The sequence below is a fragment of the Bubalus bubalis genome, chromosome 11 (genome assembly GCF_019923935.1).
Source record: "Bubalus bubalis isolate 160015118507 breed Murrah chromosome 11, NDDB_SH_1, whole genome shotgun sequence".
Taxonomy (NCBI): domain Eukaryota; kingdom Metazoa; phylum Chordata; class Mammalia; order Artiodactyla; family Bovidae; genus Bubalus; species Bubalus bubalis.
This window is the reverse complement of record NC_059167.1, coordinates 94,228,585-94,248,694: the sequence shown is the minus strand read 5'-3', so window position 1 is coordinate 94,248,694 and position 20,110 is coordinate 94,228,585. Positions and strand designations below refer to the sequence as shown.

Sequence of the window (20,110 nt, the reverse complement as noted above, 5' to 3'; positions counted from 1 at the left end):
ACAGATAGTGACTGCAGCCATGAAATTAAAAGATGCTTACTCCTTGGAAGGAAAGTTATGACCAACCTAGACAGCATATTCAAGAGCAGAGACATTACTTTGCCAACAAAGGTCCGTCTAGTCAAGGCTATGGTTTTTCCTGTGGTCATGTATGGATGTGAGAGTTGGACTTTGAAGAAGGCTGAGCGCCGAAGAATTGATGCTTTTGAACTGTGGTGTTGGAGAAGACTCTTGAGAGTCCCTTGGACTGCAAGGAGATCCAACCAGTCCATTCTGAAGGAGATCAGTCCTGGGATTTCTTTGGAAAGAATGATGCTAAAGCTGAAACTGCAGTACTTTGGCCACCTCATGCAAAGAGTTGACTCATTGGAAAAGACTCTGATGCTGGGAGGGATTGGGGGCAGGAGGAGAAGGGGACGACAGAGGATGAGATGGCTGGATGGCATCACTGACTCGATGGATGTGAGTCTGGGTGAACTCCGGGAGTTGGTGATGGACAGGGAGGCCTGGCGTGCTGCAATTCACGGGGTCGCAAAGAGTCGGACACGACTGAGCGACTGATCTGATCTGATCTGATGATAGTTCTATGTCATATGGTAGTTCTGTTTCCAGTTTTTTGAGAAACATAGTTTGGAGCAATTTGATATTGGGCATTTGGTTGAGTGGGGTTTATGTTCTCCTCCGCTCACCTCCATCACCATTACTTACTGTACTTACCCTCCCACACTGGCGTCTTCATCTCTGCAGTGACAGGAACACCACCCGTCAATGGACTAAAATCCTTCATTTTCCATGCAGATTGTCTTGCTACTATTGAAAGCAGTTCTTGGTTTGATGTTTCAGATACACTCATGAGAAAGTATAGGTTATGACTAACTTTTCTTCTCACCAACAGCCTTTGAAAGCTTTAACAAAGAATTATTCTGAGATCTTGCAAATAATATTAAGTACCATGTCTTGAAATCTTAAGTTGTCCCTCCCAAGTACTTTGAGACATAGCTCACATAAACTATCTATGTTGAGTCTTACAACAAAATTTAAAGAATCTGCCAGCAATGTAGGAGACCCAAGTTCGATCCCTGGGTTGGGAAGATCCCCTGGAGGAGGGCATGGCAACCCACTCCAGTATTCTTGCCTGGAGAATTCCATGAACAGAGGAGCCCAGCGGGCTACAGTCCCTGGGGTCACAAAAAATCAGACATCACTGATCAACTAACACTTCACTTCATTTTATAGATGAGGAAACTGGGAGTCAGCAAAGAGAAAACCTTGCCCAGGGTCCTATCACTGGCAAAATACCGAACCAAGTTTCACCCAATTTTTTTCTACTCTCTGCCTTGTAAACAGTTCAAAGTAAAATGGCAAAGTTAGATGCTTTATGAGAGAAAAAATGAATAATGTTTAAGAGTTTATGAGAAGAAACATCTGTCTAGTAAATTAACATTATTTGTGGGGGGACTGCAGCCATGAAATTAAAAGATGTTTACTCCTTGGAAGGAAAGTTATGACCAATCTAGACAGCATATTCAAAAGCAGAGACATTACTTTGCCAATAAAGGCCCATCTAGTCAAGGCTATGGTTTTTCCTGTGGTCATGTATGGATGTGAGAGTTGGACTGTGAAGAAGGCTGAGCGCCGAAGAATTGATGCTTTTGAACAGTGGTGTTGGAGAAGACTCTTGAGAGTCCCTTGGACTGCAAGGAGATCCAACCAGTTCATTCTGAAGGAGATCAGCCCTAGGATTTCTTTGGAAAGAATGATGCTAAAGCTGAAACTGCAGTACTTTGGCCACCTCATGCGAAGAGTTGACTCATTGGAAAAGACTCTGATGCTGGGAGGGATTGGGGGCAGGAGGAGAAGGGGACGACAGAGGATGAGATGGCTGGATGGCATCACTGACTCGATGGACGTAAGTCTGAGTGAACTCCAGGAGTTGGTGATGGACAGGGAGGCCTGGTGTGCTGCAATTCATGGGGTCGCAAAGAGTCGGACACGACTGAGCGACTGAACTGAACTGAATGTGTGAGAAAGCCTTCACTGGACTTGTTTAATAGCCAGCATGAATAAGAAAGCTCTGGAAACTAGGCACATCCTTCCTGAGTTAGATGGTAAGTAGCTTACTGTATCTGGAGTTGCTCTAGGTTGTAAGGTAGCTAGAATGCTACGTGAGAAATTGAAATGATTTTAAATATTCCAGATATACAAGGAAGGTCATCAAGAATAGTGCCCACCTGGAGACCTGTAAAATGAACCAGGCAAGAGGAATTCTGCCCTCTTTGCCTTTCATCAGACGGTGGGTATAGTTGAAAGCCAAGTACCATAAAGGCTTCTCAACTAAGGTCATCAAAGTAAGAAAAGAAAAAACAAAATGTTTCTATGTCTGTTGCAAAAGGCCAGAATACCTCAGATCCAATATGGGCTTAATTAGGTTTTCCAAGCTGATGGGGCCGGGACTTCTCCATGACAGTGCTGTGAATGGAACAGCAGAATGTCATTGACGTAGAGCACAGGCGCCTCTGAGACTGGCTTCTGCGTGTCTCTCTCCTTGTGTCGGTACGAAGGTTTCATCCAGCACACACAGAGGTCATTCCATGACCCATGACAATTGGCTGGATAACGTTCTTCTCTTTGTGTGATATACGTAGAAGTATCTGCTGTTGTTTGTTTATTTCATTTGAAAGGCTGGGTTTCCTTTTTTTTTTCTCCAAAACAGAATATCAAATGGTACTTGGTTTTAATGAATCTGAGGAACTGTCTACTTTGGTAAGTTAACAGATGAAATGCTCATGGTTTTCTCGCAGAACTCACATGAATCTTTTGCAACTTTCAGGGCCTGTAATTCAGTGTTTACGGCATTAGACCACTGTCACGAAGCCATAGAAATCACAAGCGATGACCACGTGATCCAGGTACGGGGGCATGTTTTATCTTTAGACATCAAAAGAGAGCCTTTTAAGTCTGAGCCACCCTTTTCTGAGCACTTTGCTCTAATTCTCACATTTCAGCACATTTTCTTTGGAGAAAGGAACATCAAAGTATGCAAAGAAAACTAATACTCTTCGGCTGAGAATTAGATACTCAGTAGGAATAAAAATTAGTTCAGATCAGAACCTGCGATTTCTCTGACAGAGACAGGGTAAATTCTTTAGACTTTGTGGAAAGACATTGTTTATACCAAAGTATGTCAGAACTGTAAATATTTATAAATACCTTGGGAGCAGAATATTATCAGTGGTCCTCACTGATTTGCCTACAGTTGGTATTCCAGTTATAAAGTATTCTTATATAAAATAGGGGCTTCCCAGGTGGCGCTAGTGGTAAAGAATCCACCTGCAATGCAGGATACCGGGGTTCGATCCCTGGGCTGGGAAGATCCCCTGGAGGAGGGCATGGCAACCCACTCCAGTATTCTCACCCGGAGCATTCCATGGACAGAGGAGCCTGGTGGGCTACAGTCCATGGGGTCCCAAAGTTTCAGACACGACTGAAGTGACTTGGCATGTACGCTTAGATAATATTAAAGTCGTCTTCCTAAGGAAATGTGTTTGGCAGACAAACGTTTGTGGAAATAAAGTTGTCTTATTATTTTTGGAAGGTAGGAAATCCCACGGACAGAGGAGTCTGGCAAGCTATAATAAATCCATGGGATCACAAAGAGTCAGACACGATAGAGCAACTAACACTGTAAGACATTTACACTTAGAAAATATTCTGAAACGTAGACTCTGCACTGACGGGCACGGGCCTGACCGCCCTTGGTCTGCGTCGTGGCGCTGAGTGTGAGAGGCTCGCTGCCCTTGGTAGAGATAAAGACTGTGTCCAGCACAGCGCCCACGACAGCGTCTCACATGCTTTCCTGTGAAACAGCCCGCTGCCCACACAGACACCCGACTCCCACCTGGGGTCGGTGACAGCAGTTACCCACTGTGTGGGCCCGGTCACCCACACGCTCGTGAAGTTACCTCGTTTCCCTTCAGGAACCCCATGAAAGAGACATACAGTAATACAGATGGGGAACCGAGGCCCAGGAGGGCCAAGGAATTCCTCCAAGGAAAACCCCGGTAATAAATACTGGAACCAAAACATCCACCCGTGTCTTTCTGACTCTGGAGCCTTCCCACCTGGTTCCCTGTTTGGCTGAGTTTTTGGACTTTGATTTCCATGACATGGGCCCAAAGGCTTCCTCATGATGCCGCCTGTCACTGGCCCACCTGCCCGAGGATCTGCCCTGAACTACAGAGAAATCAGACATGTTTCTGTTATAGACCGGGCGCAGATCCACTTCCACCTGGACTCGAACAGTCAGTTCTGTTCATGAAACACGTTTGTTTTGCACCTCCCTCTTTTTTTCTTTCTTTACGAGAGAAAACCAGAAGTTTCTTCGTATATACTTGCATACCAAGGAAATATCCAGGGAAAAGGCGTGAACTCACACCTCCAGCTTTTACAGGGAAGCCGGGGGTGGTTTTAGTGATGAGGGGAAGGGGCTGTCTGCTCTCTACCAGCTGTAATCTTGCAGGCAGTCCTTTCACAGACAGACGAGCCTTCCTTCTCCAGTTAGCTCCTGATGATCAGGAAACCTGCATCTCTGGGAGAGGTGGTAGGCCAATGGTGCCACAAGCTATGAATCACCGGCAGCCTTTACCTGAAAGAGGAAGGAGCAGAGGCTGGGGACGGTGGGTGCCTGGTTAGGGGAATCCTCATATTAAAAGGGAAACTGTACTGATTGCAGAGTTTCCCTTGGGGCACCCTCTCAGGCCCCTTTACAAGCCTGCCAGCATCCTAAACATAAAACTCAAGCACAAGGAGGAAGTCAAAGAGAGGATGTTACATATAAGGGGGAAATTTAAAAGGCCTTTGTGTCATAGATTTTAAAAGGTGTCATCATGAGTGAGTTGCATCATATATGTATTCAGTACCAGAGTCCTTCCTGGGGCAGCTCCGCTTCTCGGGGCATGTGTCTCTTAGTGCAGGTGGCAGAAGCACTTGACATTCATAAATATCCTCTCTCTCCCTTTCCATCCACTGAAACTGTTTGCTTCAAAACACTTAAGTGGTGCTTACCATGTGCCAGACGCAGTACTTAGCATTTTGCACATGCTCGTTTATTTCTTAAAACAATTCTATGAACCAGGTACTACTGTCCGAGCCATTTTACAGATGAGGAAACTGAGGTCCAGAGAAGATCAGTAAAGTGCCCGTGGTGCTAGTGATGGACAGAGCCAGGGTGTGAACTTGAGTGCCTTGGCTCCGCAGTCCATGTCCTGGAGTGCCTGTTGCATTGTGAGGTCGCCTGGCACGAATGAAGGCCTATGACTTCTACCTGTATTTACAACCTAGTAGCAAAAGCAGAGTAAACACACAGGAAAATATGAGCATTTGGCCAACAAATAAGGAGAATAATACATGCTCAAGTATAATCTATTCCTCAGCTATTTACTGAACAGTCCTGAACATCGAAAGACAAATCTGAAGTAACCTTTGCCCTTGAGGATTTTCATGTCTAGTCGGGGAGAGAGAAAGAAAAGAATTTAGGTCCAGTGTAATAGGGCATCAGAAGCCTGCACAGGATGGGGTGGGAGTCGTCGGAGAGGCACAGGCTCCAACTGGGTAGGGGCTTAAGGACAGCTCACTGGGGGTGGGTGGAAATCGGAGCTGACATGACCAGGAGGTGGGGAAGGGCCTCTAGGCAGAGAGCAGGTGGGCAGAATCCCACAGGTTGGGAGACAAGCCCAGGCCACCTAGCTGCAGGCAGGGCGGGCCGGGGCACTGTGAGCCCGACCTGATGAGCAGGGGTCCTGCTGCCCGCCCAGGGAGGGCGGCGACCACCACGGGAAAGTGATAGAAGGTCAATGAAGACAGTGTCTCCACCGCTTCCTCTTCAGTGACCCCTGGAAGGCCCGAGAGCCACCTCCCAGCCCCTCCTCCCCCCAGGGCGGACGGTGCTAATAGAAGCCGGCTTCCCCAGGGCGCAGCTCCCCGCGTGTCCCTGCATCACTGTGTTCCCTGCTGCTGCCATCCCCGTGGAGGGCAAAAGTGATTCCACGGGCAAGACCGTTTCTGAAGCAGCACGTGGATGTCAGTTATGCCCAAAGAAATCCGTGACCTAGATGCAGTGCGCTCACATTCTCCCCACGGACCTGTTGCTTGTCCCCCTCCACTCAGCTGCTCATCTGGTGATTCTGTTCTTTGAGAAGAAATGGGAGGCTGTGGACAGAAGCTGGGAGGCAGCCAAGGTGATAGCTCTAAATTCCAGGGCCCTGGACAGAATTTTGGAAAGAAGCTTCTGAGTCTGCCCATCCCAACATGTGCTCGGTGGGGACGATGCCTCAGGCCTGCGCTGTGCCCAGCCGCGAAAGGACTCCCTCCTGCCCAAGGTTTTTAACTGAATTTATGCTTCAGTTAGACCAGAAGTGGCCTCAAGGCATAGCACTGGTTAATAGACAGTGGCAATTATCTATTAATATTATCTAGACACGAGAGATCAAATTGCTTCCTTGTAGAAATGTGACTAATAGAAGCCATGACCTGTTGAGTGGAGTTCTAGTTAATTTTTTTTAAGACTTTTTTCTGATGTGGACCATTTTCAAGTCTTTATTGGATTTGTCACGATTTTGCTTCTGTTTTTTTTTTAAATTTTATTTTATTTTTAAATTTTACATAATTGTATTAGTTTTGCCAAATATCAAAATGAATCCGCCACAGGTATACATGTGTTGGTTTTTTGGCTGCAAGGCATGTGGGATCCAACCCGCATCCCCTGCATTGGAAGGCAAAGTCTTAACCACTGGGTCAACAGGGACATCCCTCTAGTTAATTTTTCTGTGTTCTTTTTTTTCTGAGTTTTTTCTTATTTCATGGGCAGTGGGTGGTGAATAAGGCCCATTGCAAGCTGGCACTGGTAAATAAAGGTTTCTTGCTATTTTTACTGCTGAAGAATGTCTTCCAGTTTTCAGAGGGCCTAGGGTGCTGGGATGGCAGTTGAATGAGCTCATTGCTGGTCAGGAGGGAGTCCACCCCCTGGGGCTGGGGGACTCGTCGGACCGTATCAGAGAACGCTGGCCCGGGGCACGTTTTCTGTGCCCTACAAGTGTTCTGCGGGCACACAGCAACCTGTCCTGACCCATATCCACTTCCCATTCACAGTATGTCAACCCAGCCTTCGAGAGGATGATGGGCTACCACAAAGGCGAACTGCTGGGGAAAGAACTCGCCGAGCTGCCCAAAAGCGACAAGAACCGGGCGGACCTTCTCGACACCATCAACACCTGCATCAAGAAGGGCAAGGTGGGTGAAACCGGACCCATCCACAGCCCCCGCCCAACTAAGATGTCATCTCTTTCACATGGGCTTCTTTAATGTTACAATTAGGTGAAAAATCTCTTACGTTTGTAAGATGAGTTCAAATCTGAGTTAATTTTGGATAGCAGGCAAATCTGGTGCTTATCACGATGATGTAGAATCTGAAGATTTTGTACAAGGAAATTTCTTCCTTCGTGTGATTATGTCTCAACTGTGATGGCTGGAAATTCATGCCTATCTCCAAGCAGAGTTCCTCCCAGGGTTTAGTTTATTCAGAGTTTGAAGGACTAGGATTTAGTATCAGTATTCACATGTTTCATAGGCCCACTTTTAAAACAGTTTTTTTTTTTTTTTCTATTCTCTTTACTCATCACAGTTGAGTAGACATGTACAACTCCCTTGTCCCTGCCTCGGCAGTCTGTCCGGCAGCCTCCTCTGCATCCCAGCAGATGAAGGCAGTGGTATGGATGCAGTGGGCATCTCCCACAAGCCCTTCCTTCCAGACCACTGCCCTTGCAGTTGGAACTTCCTGGGCATTTTCTTGGAAGCATTCAGGTGCTTTCTCTGATGTGAAAGAGTTCGATAGCTTTGCATTTATTCACTGGGGGACCATTTTATGAGAATACAGTAAGTTTGGATTATATATGATGGCCAGAATTAATAGAAGAGTATTAGGGGAGTGAGACCAAAAAGGAAGCAGGAAAACTTTGCTGGAAGAGTGCTGCCACACCCCTGGTGGCCCCAGCCTGAGTACCAGTTGGCCCTCCCGTGTGAGTGTTTGGGTGAGAAGAGGCGGGAGAGCATCTCGCGTCCTGATTCAGCCACTTCCTCCCAGAAGCAGTGGGGGTGCCACAGGCTCCCCCTGGAGGCCACCAGGCTCTTCATGCCTCCCAGTTCCCCAGGGTCTGGATGCGGGAGGAACCTCACACTCCCCTTTGCCTCATCCATGGAACCTACCAGGAGCCAGGCTAAGCCCAGAGAGGGCTTGACTGGAGGCCCCAGAGGATAGTAGAAGGGGAGTGGAGATAGATTTATAACCACGTTTTCTACTTCCTCGTGTGGGCAGATTAGTTTGCATCTCTGAGCCTCAGTGGACAGATCTGCAAATGAAGGGTGATGAATACCAGGCTCGCAGGTTGTCATAAAGTCCTCAGGAGAGACCTTAAAGAATTCCTTGGCCTGGTGCCACCACACGCACAGGGCTGAGAGCCCAGAGCCTGGAAGGGGCAGCCTGGCGGTGGCTGGGCTCGTTCCTTATGGGCCTTGTGCCCCGTGGGTCTGAGCCTTGTGTAGTCAGTGCCACGGTGGGTGCAGCTAGAGAGCAGTGTTCTGTGGGGTGTAGGAAAAGCGCCTGGGAATTTCACTGCTGAACGTGATGAGACCCTCTGTAGGAGCCGCTGAGTACCTGGACGGAAGGATCTTGAGAGCTCTCTTTGTCCCTGTAGGAGTGGCAGGGGGTCTACTACGCCAGACGGAAATCCGGCGACAGCATCCAGCAGCACGTGAAGATCACGCCGGTGATCGGCCAAGGAGGGTGAGCGCCCACTCTTAACCTCGGCTGTTTGAGGGGCCCCTGTGGGCATGGGGTTTGTACGTGGGAAGTGCAAGTGGGTTAAACCCACCAGTACAACAGGACTGGGTGTGTCCATAATGCATGCCGGAGGCGGCCACTGAACAAATCACCCCTCTTCTCCTGCCTGTGGGCCTTCTGAAGCCTCAGCCCAACTGTCCACCTCCGCCTGGTTGTCTGTGGTTGTCCCCGGACCCCAAGGGGCCAATTTCTAGACCTTCCCTTGTCATCACTGCAACTACAGAACTTCGGGGCTCCCTGCCTCAGCCCCGCCTGGGAGCCAAGCTCCTCTCTTTGGGGTACTGGCTCTGTGATGATTCTCTCCAGGCCTCAGGGCTTGTTCATGAGGGGACAGAGCACGAGGGTCATGCTTAGGAGAGAAAGGCGTCTGACCAGAAGCTGAGGCAGCTGATTCCATGTAACCTCAGCTTACCAGAGGAGCCTATTCATTTGCAGGGAAACAAAGAAAATATGCAATTCCTTTTCCTTCTCCCAGTTGTTTTGTGAGGTTTATGGAGCCAAACAGGACCCCTAACAGTGCCCCACCGAGGAGCCTTTGTAAAGGAGCCTGGAGTCAACCAACCAGCCTCTTAGTATAGGTGTACAAGGTACACATGCCGTTGCGTGACATTTTGGAAAAAGAGCAGTTACGGTGTGAATAACCAGGAAGGAGAGCCCTGTCTGTGATTTAGTGTATGTGTGTTAGTCACTCAGTCGTGTCTGACTCTTTGTGACCACGTGGACTGTAGCCCACCAGGCTCCTCTGTCCGAGGACCTCTCTAGACCAGAATACTGGAGTGGGTTGCCATTTCCTCCTGCAGGGGATCCTCCTGACCCAGGGATGGAACCCAGGTTCCAGCATTGTGGGCAGATTCTTTACTGTCTGAGCCACTGGGGAAGGTTGAAAGGCAATCTGTAGCCATCAAAGTGTCTGTAGGGTGCTTTCCCTCTGATTTCACTTACTGGTTAGTTTTGAAACTGTTCCTGCTCAGTTCAGAGACCACTGTTCAGTGTTTCCTGCCGCTCTGCTTCACTCCAGGTGGCGGGGGCACAGGCATGCCCTGAGCGGGGGTCACGAGCTTGCAGAGAAAGGCCCCTGAGGGCCCCCCTGCCCCCACTGAGCACGCAGGCCTCCGTGGGGCCGTTCCCAGCAGCAGTCAGAACTCAGGGCCATGCCGGCCATCACGTCATTGTTTCCGACTTCATCCGGGGACTGTGTTTTCAACCTAAGATGCACTTGTGTGTTGTGTATGACCAGAATTATTAGCTTACAAAGCAGAGGAGACCATGTTACCAAACATCACCATGTTTGGTGATTTCTGTCAGGATGAGTTTTTCTGATCTTTCTGATTTTACGGGTAAGAGCAAGAAGTTCTGTTGTCCAGAGGCAGTGTTATTTCCCACACCAATATTTCCCCCCAGTGAACTATCAGAAGAAAGTCTTATTAAGGGTAGGGACGTTTTACCTCTTCCTATTTAGTGATGCTCAGTACAGAATAACCAGCATATTCGATTCTCTCTTCAGAGTCCTCCAGAGAAAACAGAACCAAAGAGACAGAAACAGAAACACCAAAAGAGGTTCCTTACTGTGGAACCTAACATGGCCCTGTGAAATTCTAGCTGCGCTCGAGAAAAGTGTGGCTGGAGCTGACCTTTGTGTAGCACTAAGGCACCTGTTGTCTTTTCCGTCTCCCTGTGGTGACGGCCAAGACCACAGGCTGTCTCGGGGTTCTGTCCATGACCTGAAAATAAACGGACTTCTCTCTGCCCTGAAAAGTGCCATCGTGCACGATGACCAGGCTGTGAAAGAATGTGGAATATTAAATATAAAAATAGCAACCATGGACTTTGGTCAGTGTCCAAATGAGTGCCTTCTATATAAGCTATAAAAGTGTTCTTGTCTGCAGAATTAAAACCCATTTCGTTTGGAGTAGCATTTCATCCTGTCACCAAGGCTGTCTAGGAGCCAGCCCTCAGGAGTCAGTTAAAAATGTAGTATCCGTTAAGAGAATGTTTCTGAGCCAGCTATGATTAAAAGGAGAGCCCAGTTTTTGAATGCAGGTGTAGACTGTGTCTTAAAAAAAAATGCATCTTTTATAGATTGTGTTTTATTGGAATTTAAAACCTGCCTCAGAATGGACCCTGGAGTTTTTTACTTGAAGGAGATTCTGTTGATGTTTTCGTTTGCTGACTTGTTGAATTGTCTCATGTCTGACTCACTAATCATGGATTATTCGTGTTATTAGGAAGATCAGGCATTTCGTCTCCCTCAAGAAACTGTGTTGTAACAGTGACAAAAACAAGCAGGTAAGGCCTTCAGTTTGCTTCATGGGCTTTGTCGGCGTGACCACGCATCGTTACCCCCTCACCACTGCTCTCGTCTATCTTTCTCTGTATCTACGGTAGTTGCCAATTTAGAGGCTTTAGGGCAAAATGAGGCCCTTAGACAAAGAGTAAAAGAAAAGATTCACCAGCAAGCCTATGCACTTTATTAGTAATGCTACATAGGTTATGATTTAGCTTGTGACTGAACAGCGCAAGACCAATATATTTAATGAGATCATAAAATGTTTTTTCTTCCAAATAAAAGCTGTTCTAATTTTCTACCTTAATTTCTTACATGAAAAGTATATATTTTTTTGAGCATTTCACCCCTATAAATTCATGTCAAAAACAGAAATCATTTGCAATTAGTACTGCAATTCTCTTTAACCATTATGTCATGCAGAACAATCAGAGAAGGCAATGGCACCCCACTCCGGTACTCTTGCCTGGAAAATCCCATGGACGGAGGAGCCTGGTGGGCTACAGTCCATGGGGTTGCGAAGAGTCAGACATAACTGAGCGAATTCTCTTTCACTTTTCACTTTCATGCATTGGAGAAGGAAATGGCAACCCACTCCTGTGTTCTTGCCTGGAGAGTCCCAGGGATGGGGGAGCCTGGTGTGCTGCCATCTATGGGGTCACAGAGTCGGACACGACTGAAGTGACTTGGCGGCAGCAGCAGCATGCAGAACAATATATTTGAGTGTTTTCTGAAGTAACAGAATTTTAATGTTGCTGTATTTAGGAACTTTATTTAGGTAGTTGTATCATAGAGAACAGCAATGGTGTGTCATTTTTTCTTTTTGATTTATACTTTAGTACTGAATTGTGTGTATTTTCACTTTATGCTTTAAAGTTTGTTGATTAAAAGCTATTCAACAAACATAATTACCAATGGTCTATTTTTTAATAAAAATTTATTTATTTAGATATACTCAATGTGCAATATTATGTAATTTCAGTACAACACAGTGATTCACAATTTTTTAAAGGTTATAGTCCATTTATAGTTATTATTAAATATTGCCTGTAATCCCTGTGTGGTACTGTATATCCATGTAGCGTATTTATCTGATGCCTAGTAGTTTATGCCTCTTAATTCCCTGCCCGATTTTCCTCTCCTTCCTTCCTTTTTCCCCACTGGTAACCACTAGTTCTCTATACCTGAGTCTTTCTTTTCTGTTCGTTCATTTTATTTTTTATATTCCACACATAAGTGGTATCATACAGTCTTTCTCTGCCTTATTTCGCTTCACATAATACCCTCCAAGTCCATCCATGTTGTTGCAAATGGCAAGATTTCATTCTTTTTATGGCCGAATAGTATTCCATTGTGTGTGTGTGTGTGTGTGTGTGCATGATCTATTTTTTAAAACCTTTCAAACATGGCCTTTGACTTAGATGAAGATTTTAACCGAAGGGACAGTGTCTGTCAAGGGTATGAAGGGCTTCAGGGCATAATCCCTTTCGGGTAACATGTCGGAGACCTGGGAGGTGATTGGGGTCAGGAGGAAGCCTGGCCAGGCAAGCAGGTAAACTAGGGAACTGCAGACTGAAGATTCCTGGGCTCTTCCCAGTGAGAAGGTGGCTTCCGGGGACACAGGCTGAGTGCACTGACTTTCCAGCTGGCATGTAAACCCTTGGAAGGTATCCACGGCCATGCGTCTTTAGAAACGAACGATTCGGTATTTGTATATATTGTGAAGTGCTCACCGCACTAAGTGCAGTTAACATCTATCGCATACATGGCTACAAGTTTTTTATTTTAATGAGAATGTCGAATACCAACTCTAAGCAAATTTCAAATATGCAATGTGGCATTACTAACCATAGCCCAGGTTATACCCCACATCCTCAGCACTTACTTGTTATAACTGGAAGCGTGTACGTTTTGACCTCCTGCATCCCTTTCACCCACCCCACCCCCACCTCTGGCAACTACCAAACTATTGTCTGTATGAGTGAGTTTTTGTTTTAGACTCGACATATAAATGATAACCTATTGTATCTGTCTTTCTCCACCTGACTTACTTCACTTACATGGTGCCCTCAAGGTCTATCCATGTTGTTTTAATTGGCAAGATTTCCTTCTTTCTCATGGCTAAATAATATTTCATTGTGTGTATAGAAACCACATTTTCTTTATCCATTCAGCCATGCACAGACACTTGGGTTGTTTCCACGTCTTGGCTATTGTAAATAATGCTGCAGTGAGCATGGGGTGTATATATCTTTTCGAGCTAGTGATTTTATTTCCTTTGGATAAATACCCAGGACTGGAATTTCTGGATCATATGGTAGTCCCATTTTTCATTTTTTTTAAGAACTCCTCCGCTGTTTCCCATACTGTCTGCACCAGTTTACATTCCCACCAGCAGTGCCCAAGGATTCCCTTTTCTCGACATCCTGGACAACTCCTGTTATTTGTTTTTTATTTACTTTTTGGTAATAGCCATTTTAATGAGTGTAAGTTTATATCTCATCATGGTTTTGCTTTGTATTTCCCTGATAATTGGTGATGTTGAAAACCTATTTGTGTACCTGGAAGTCTTCTCTAGAAAAAGTCTGTTTAAATCCTCCACGCATTTTTTAATTGGATTGTTTGTTTACTATTGCTATTGAGTTGTATGATTTCTTTATATTTTTTAGATGCTAACTCCCTTATCAGCTATGTGATTTACAAATATTTTCTCCCATTCGGTATGATATCTTTTCGTTTTCTTGATGACTTTGTGTAGTCCCAATTATTTATTTTTGGGGTCTTTTTTTTGCCCTTGCTTTTGCTGTCAAAAAAATGACTGCCAAGACCAATGTCAAGGAGCTTATCTCCTATGGTTTCCTCTAGGAGTTTCATGATTTCAGGTCTTATGTTCAAAACTGTAATCAATTTTGAGTAGATTTTTGTGTATGGTGTAAGATAGTGGTTCATTCTTTCCCATGTGGGTATTTAATTTCCAACATCATTTACTAAAGAGACTATTCTTTCCTCTTTGTATATTCTTGGCTTCTTCGTCATAAACTAATTGATCGTATATATGTGTGGGTTATATCTGGACTCTCTGGTGATCTACATCAATAGGTACACTGATCTATGTGTTGTTTTTATGCCAGTACCATCCTGTCTTGACTACTATGACTTTGTAGCATAGTTTGGAATAACAAAGTGTGATACCTCCAGCTCTGTTCTTCTTTCTTAAGAATATTAGAAAAGCATTCCAGAATAACAAAAGCAACCATGTACTTTTTTGAAAGATTTAGTTCAACATAAAAATGCCTCCATCAGCACGGTTTCATCTGGACTCAAGCAGTTTTCACTAAACACATCATTGACGAGGGGATTTTTGTAGAAACTGATACCTGTGGTGTTACTATGTCTCCAGTCAGTTATGTGTTAATACCATAAGTCCATGCAGAGAAGCAAGTCCTTGGACACCTCTGAGGAAGGAGGGGAACTGACTTTCATAGGTAAAAAAAAAAAAAAATTCAGCCGCCAAGCTTAGACATTGCAGGTGGAAGAATGAGTGCCGGGGACCAGCCCCGGCTGATCCAGGGTATTCGAAGGAAAGACGGCTAGGCGAGGGTCAGGGAATAACTGCTTAATTACACTTTAATTAAGGATACAAAGAGTAATAGAATAAGGATAGCTCAGTGAGGAAATTCAGTGGAGAAAAGCGGCTGAAATAAGGATAGCTCAGTAGGAAAATTCAGTTGAGAAAAGAAGCTGAGTGGCTTGGTTTACGCGGAAAATCAATATAACCCGTGACACCAGGTTAGCTCTGACCACGGAGGCCGCAGGCGCCCTCTCGAATAGCGGAAGGTGCCCCACCTTAGACACCTTCTCGAGTGGGTCTTAGAAGCCCAGGCAAATAAATGGTCGCAGAGGACATCCGCGCTCCAGATGGACACTCAGCTGGAATTTGGGAGAGAGAGTGACATGGGGAGACCAAGTTTCAGTGAACAAGGCCCGCACTTTATTTTCCAAAGTAGTTTTTATACCTTAAGTTATGCATAGAGGATAATGGGGGAAGGGGTAGAGTCATGCAGCAAGCCAGGCTTTTTTCCTGTAAACTTATCATATGCAAAAGTTCAGGTGATAGACATCATCTTCTGGCCAGGAGGCCTGTTAACATTTTAAGAAACTTATCTTTCTCTAAAGGTGATTATTCCAAAGTCAGGCGCCAGCCTTCCAAAAAGCATTGGACAAAGCTGCATTTTACATTTCTATACACCCATTATATCAATCAATACACTGCCAAGGACACAGTAGGTAAGGAGTATGGAGACTTAGCAGCAAACATTGGCCCAACAAGTGAAAAACCCTTCACCAATACATTTTCTAATCAATCTTTTAACTACTCAAAGGAATCTGTGTTTAGGCAGTTTAGAACATCTCCTGCCTCTCACAGTTGGGAGGCTCTGAACAATTACATGTGGCCGGAAAAACCTATTCAGGCAGGCTAGAGGATTTCCAAAGGAGTTTGTAGGTTAAACACTGTCACACCCAGGAATTATTAACTGGAGCTGTAAGCTAACTCTTTTTCCAGAGAGAGGTAGTGGGAGACAGCCCCCCGTAAAGTCAGAGGTGTAGGTGAAAGCACAAAGCAGAAAGTAGGCAGACTCTGGTTTTGGGGGTAGATGCTCGAGAATTTCCAGGGGGACTCCTGAGGCTCGATCCCGCCTTTGCGTATGCCGAGCCTCCTTCCTCATGACCTTTGTCATGGGCGGAGTGCCTCACGCTGGCTCCCGGCAGTGATAGAATTCCAGTTGAGCTATTCCAGATCCTCACTCAATATGCAATATGCCGGCTCCCAGCAAATGAGGTTTGCATAAGAGGTGAAATGGGTGCAGGGAGAACCATAGGACATCCTGGTGGCTTTTTAGAGACACACTAGTGAACCCAGGCAGGGCAAGCCAGCGTAGGGGCTGGGACACCACAGTGCAGGACACAGGCCCACTGGGCGCGTTCACGCCTTTTCAGAAATGAGTCAAGTCAGCCCACATCCAAAGCCAAGCGCAGCCTCCGCCGCTAGCCAGGCCTTGCTCCTTCTCCTTTGCCACTTTCTCCTTTAGTGAAAGTGACCCTGTCTCCTGTTATCATTCTCCCTGCAGCTCCATGTCCCCAGATTCTGCCAGCCAGCCATGGTCCAGCCCCAGAAACATCAAGTTCCAGCTCCGTCCTCAGGCCCCTGAAGTGCCTTCGTTGCTGTGTATCACGCCCACCCTTATGATGCTACCCGTGTGCCTCCCTGCCCTCTTCTCTCCAGCAGGGTCCTTGGGCTGTGCTTGTGTGCCTGTGCTGCCTGGCACCTAGTGGGTTCCCAAGCTGTCGGTGAGCTGGGATGGACGTGAATGTTCTGGTCCTGGCTTCTTGCCACCTGTAAGCTCTTCCTGCCTCCCGGGGTGGAGGCAAGCCCTTCGCACAGGACTTAGGGATGCAGAAGAAGAGGGGCCACCTCCTCTTTTCTGAGGCTCAAAATAGAAATGTCTTTACTGCCATAAAGTAGCTGCTGTTCTGAGAAGGGTGAAAACGCGGGGCTCAGATGTCCTGAGCCATTGACGTCACCTAACGATGCTACACTGGCCTGGAGAGACACTTTAGACTTTCCGATAACAAAGGATTTTTATATCTCTGGCCAGCCATGGTGTTCTTCCTCCTCATCAAAGGAGGCTGCAGTGAATAGTGATGGGTCTGTGACAGGAAGGCTCCCTGGGGGTGGGAGCAGCCCGTCTACAGGCAGCTCCGGTAGCACTGCTTTCTGGGGTTTAGCCCTGATGTCAGAATCCACCCATGGGTCTGCATTTTAACAAAGGATGAAATTGGAAGCCAGGCTGCTGTCTGCTGGTGGTGCTTGACATCAGCAAAGATCTTTTTTTCCTGGATCTTTCCTAGAAGCACAGCCCACCTAATCAGCATCTCCTGAAAAGATTCCCTTGTTCCTGTAAATTTTTGCCAAAAGGCTGGAAATGCCCCGGGAGGTTTGGTCTGCTATCAACATCAGCTCCCCCTGCAGCATTCTCACACTTTCTCCCCAGATAAAGTATTAATATTAACGAGCTGTTCCATCTGGTTCCAGGGACACAGTCTCTGCTCTGGAAGCCATGGGGTCCACAGACAGATAAACAGGACACGTTTCTAGAGCACAGCGTGGGGAGGTGGAAACCGGGTGCTGGAGAAGCACAAAACACAGGACCAACTGAGGCTGGCTAGGATTTTTTTGGTGTCCTCTAGGACAGAGGGCTACAAGCTACGGGCCAAACGTGGCCTGCTTTGTAAAGTTTTATTGGCTCACAGCCTCACTCTTGATTACATAGCACCTGTGGCTGCTTTTATTCAACAGCAGGGTCAAGCGGGTACAGTGGAGGCCATGTGCCCAGCAAACCCTAAAATAAATGCTCTCTGGCCCTTTACAGAAAAAAATTTGCCTGCCTCATTTCTAAAAGGTGATTTTCTTTCTTGGATCTCCTACTTCTGAGGTCAGGGACTACCTGCCAGTCCCCTGGAAGGGCCCATTCCATGCCTGTGGGACTTCAGGGGTCTGGAAAACACAGTCCAGGGGTCAGACATGTATAGCGGAAGGAGGCTTCCGGCATCCCAGCTTTACACCAGCTCTTCCTAAGCTGGCCTGGTCAAAGCAGAGGGGATCTCAACATTGCTTCCCCCATAGCGCCTACCCCCAGCCCAGTTTCAGCGCAGCCCACATTCTCATTCCTGCAAGCCTTGGCCATTAGAATACAGGGAGCATCAGTCAGTTCAGTCGCTCAGTCGTGTCTGACTCTTTGCGACCCCTTGGACTGCAGCATGCCAGGCCTCCCTGTCCATCACCAACTCCCGGAGTTTACCCAAACTCATGTCCATTGAGTTGGTGATGCCATCCAACCATCTCATCCGCTGTTGTCCCCTTCTCCTCCCACCTTCAATCTTTCCTAGCATCAGGGTCTTTTCCAATGAGTCAGTTCTTCATATGAGGTGGCCAACGTATTGGAGTTTCAGCTTCAGCATCACTCCTTGCAATGAACACCCAGGACTGATCTCCTTTAGGATGGACTGGCTGGATCTCCTTGCTGTTCAAGGGACTCTCAAGAGTCTTCTCCAATGCCACAGTTCAAGAGCATCAATTCTTTGGCACTCAGCTTTCTTTATAGTCCAACTCTCACATCCATACATGACTACTGGGAAAACCATAGCTTTGACTAGACGGACCTTTGTTGGCAAAGTAATGTCTCTGCTTTTTAATAAGCTGTCTAGGTTGGTCATAACTTTTCTTCCAAGAAGGAGGCATCTTTTAATTTCATGGCTGCAGTCACCATCTGCACTGATTTTGGAGCCCAAAAAAATTAAGTCTGTCACTGTTTCCACTGTTTCTCCATCTATTTGCCATGAAGTGATGGGACCAGATGCCACGATCTTAGTTTTCTGAATGTTGAGTTTTAAGCCAACTTCTTCACTCTCCTCTTTCACTTTCATCAAGAAGCTCTGTAGTTCTTCGCTTTCTGCCATGAGGGTGGTATCGTCTGCATATCTTAGGTTATTGATATTTCTACCAGCAATTTTGATACCAGCTTGTGCTTCATCTCGTCCAGCATTTCTCATGATGTACTCTGCATATAAGTTAAATAAGCAGGGTGACAATATACAGCCTTGACATACTCCTTTCCTAATTAGGAGCCAGTCTGTTGTTCCATGTCCAGTTCAAACTGTTACTTCTTGACCCGCATACAGATTTCTCAGGAGGCAGGTCAGGTGGTCTGATATTCCCATCTCTTTCAGAATTTTCTGCAGTTTGTTGTGATCCACACAGTCAAAGGCTTTGGCATAGTTAATGAAGCAGAAGTAGATTTTTTTCTGGAACTCTTTTGCTTTTTTGATGATACAATGGATGTTGGCAATTTGATCTCTGGTTCCTCTTTTCTAAATACAGCTTGAACATCTGGAAGTTCACGGTTCACGTATTGCTGAAGCCTGGCTTGGTGAATTTTGAGCATTACTTTACTAGCGTGTGAGATGAGTGCAATTATACGGTAGTTTAAGCATTCTTAAACTTTAAGCAAATCCCAAAGCATTTGCCTTTCTTTGGGAATGGAATGAAAAATGACCTTTTCCAGTCCTGTGGCCACTGCTGAGTTTTCCAAATTTGCTGGCATATTTTAGGATTTGAAATAGCTCAACTGGAATTCCATCACCTCCACTAGCTTTGTTCATAGTGATGCTTCCTAAGGCCCACTTGACTTTGCATTCCAGATGTCTGGCTCTAGGTGAGTGATCACACCATCGTGATTATCTGGGTTGTGAACATCTTTTTTGTGTAGTTCTTCTGTGTATTCTTTCTGGGGAGCGTAGTGCTCTCAAACACCAGGCGCCCGTGGCAGGCTTGGAGCCCTGGGGCAAGTGCGGGGCTGCAGCTGGTGAGGTCCGTCAGACTGCGTCACCTGTCCCCATTCTCAGGAGGAGGGAGACATACAGCCATAGCAAAGCCTCTGGGAGAGGCACATGTCTCATGTCCAATAAGAGGAAGTGGTTTTGTTGTGAAGTCAGAAAGCACAGCCCACCCAATGAGCAGCTCCCGAAAAGACTCCCTTGTTCCCCGGGGTAGTAGCAGGAGAAAAATCATGGCCGGCCTCGGAGGAGGTGGTCTGCTTTCTGACTAATTGACATTACAGGACAGAGGCTGCTTGAGAGCAGACTGAGACCAATTTGACCTGGACTTTGCACAGGGCTTCCCAGAGCTAGACAAGAGAAGTTCCTGCCTTCGGAATTTCACTGAGCACCTCCTCACCCTCATGACAGGAAGGTTGTTTCAGCCCTGGAAAATAGGAAGGACATAATCTCTGAATGCAGAAGAGCTATTTAATGTGAATCCATTTGGCTTAGTGGAATCTTTGTTTCTGTCAGTGAAAACATGTGCAATGATCATC

At 46.3% G+C, this 20,110-nt stretch overlaps 1 protein-coding gene across 4 annotated transcripts in view; it reads left to right on the top strand.

Annotated features, from left to right (window-relative positions):
- PDE8B (phosphodiesterase 8B) overlaps positions 1-20,110 on the top strand; it is a 258,802-nt gene that overhangs the window by 178,072 nt on the left and 60,620 nt on the right. For all 4 annotated transcript variants that reach the window (XM_025296373.3, XM_025296371.3, XM_025296370.3 and 1 more), the window contains exons 7-10: positions 2,831-2,909; positions 7,147-7,287; positions 8,748-8,836; positions 11,119-11,179. In XM_025296373.3, coding sequence (XP_025152158.2) covers positions 2,831-2,909; positions 7,147-7,287; positions 8,748-8,836; positions 11,119-11,179 — 370 coding nt within the window. The remainder of the gene's footprint in view (positions 1-2,830; positions 2,910-7,146; positions 7,288-8,747; positions 8,837-11,118; positions 11,180-20,110) is intronic.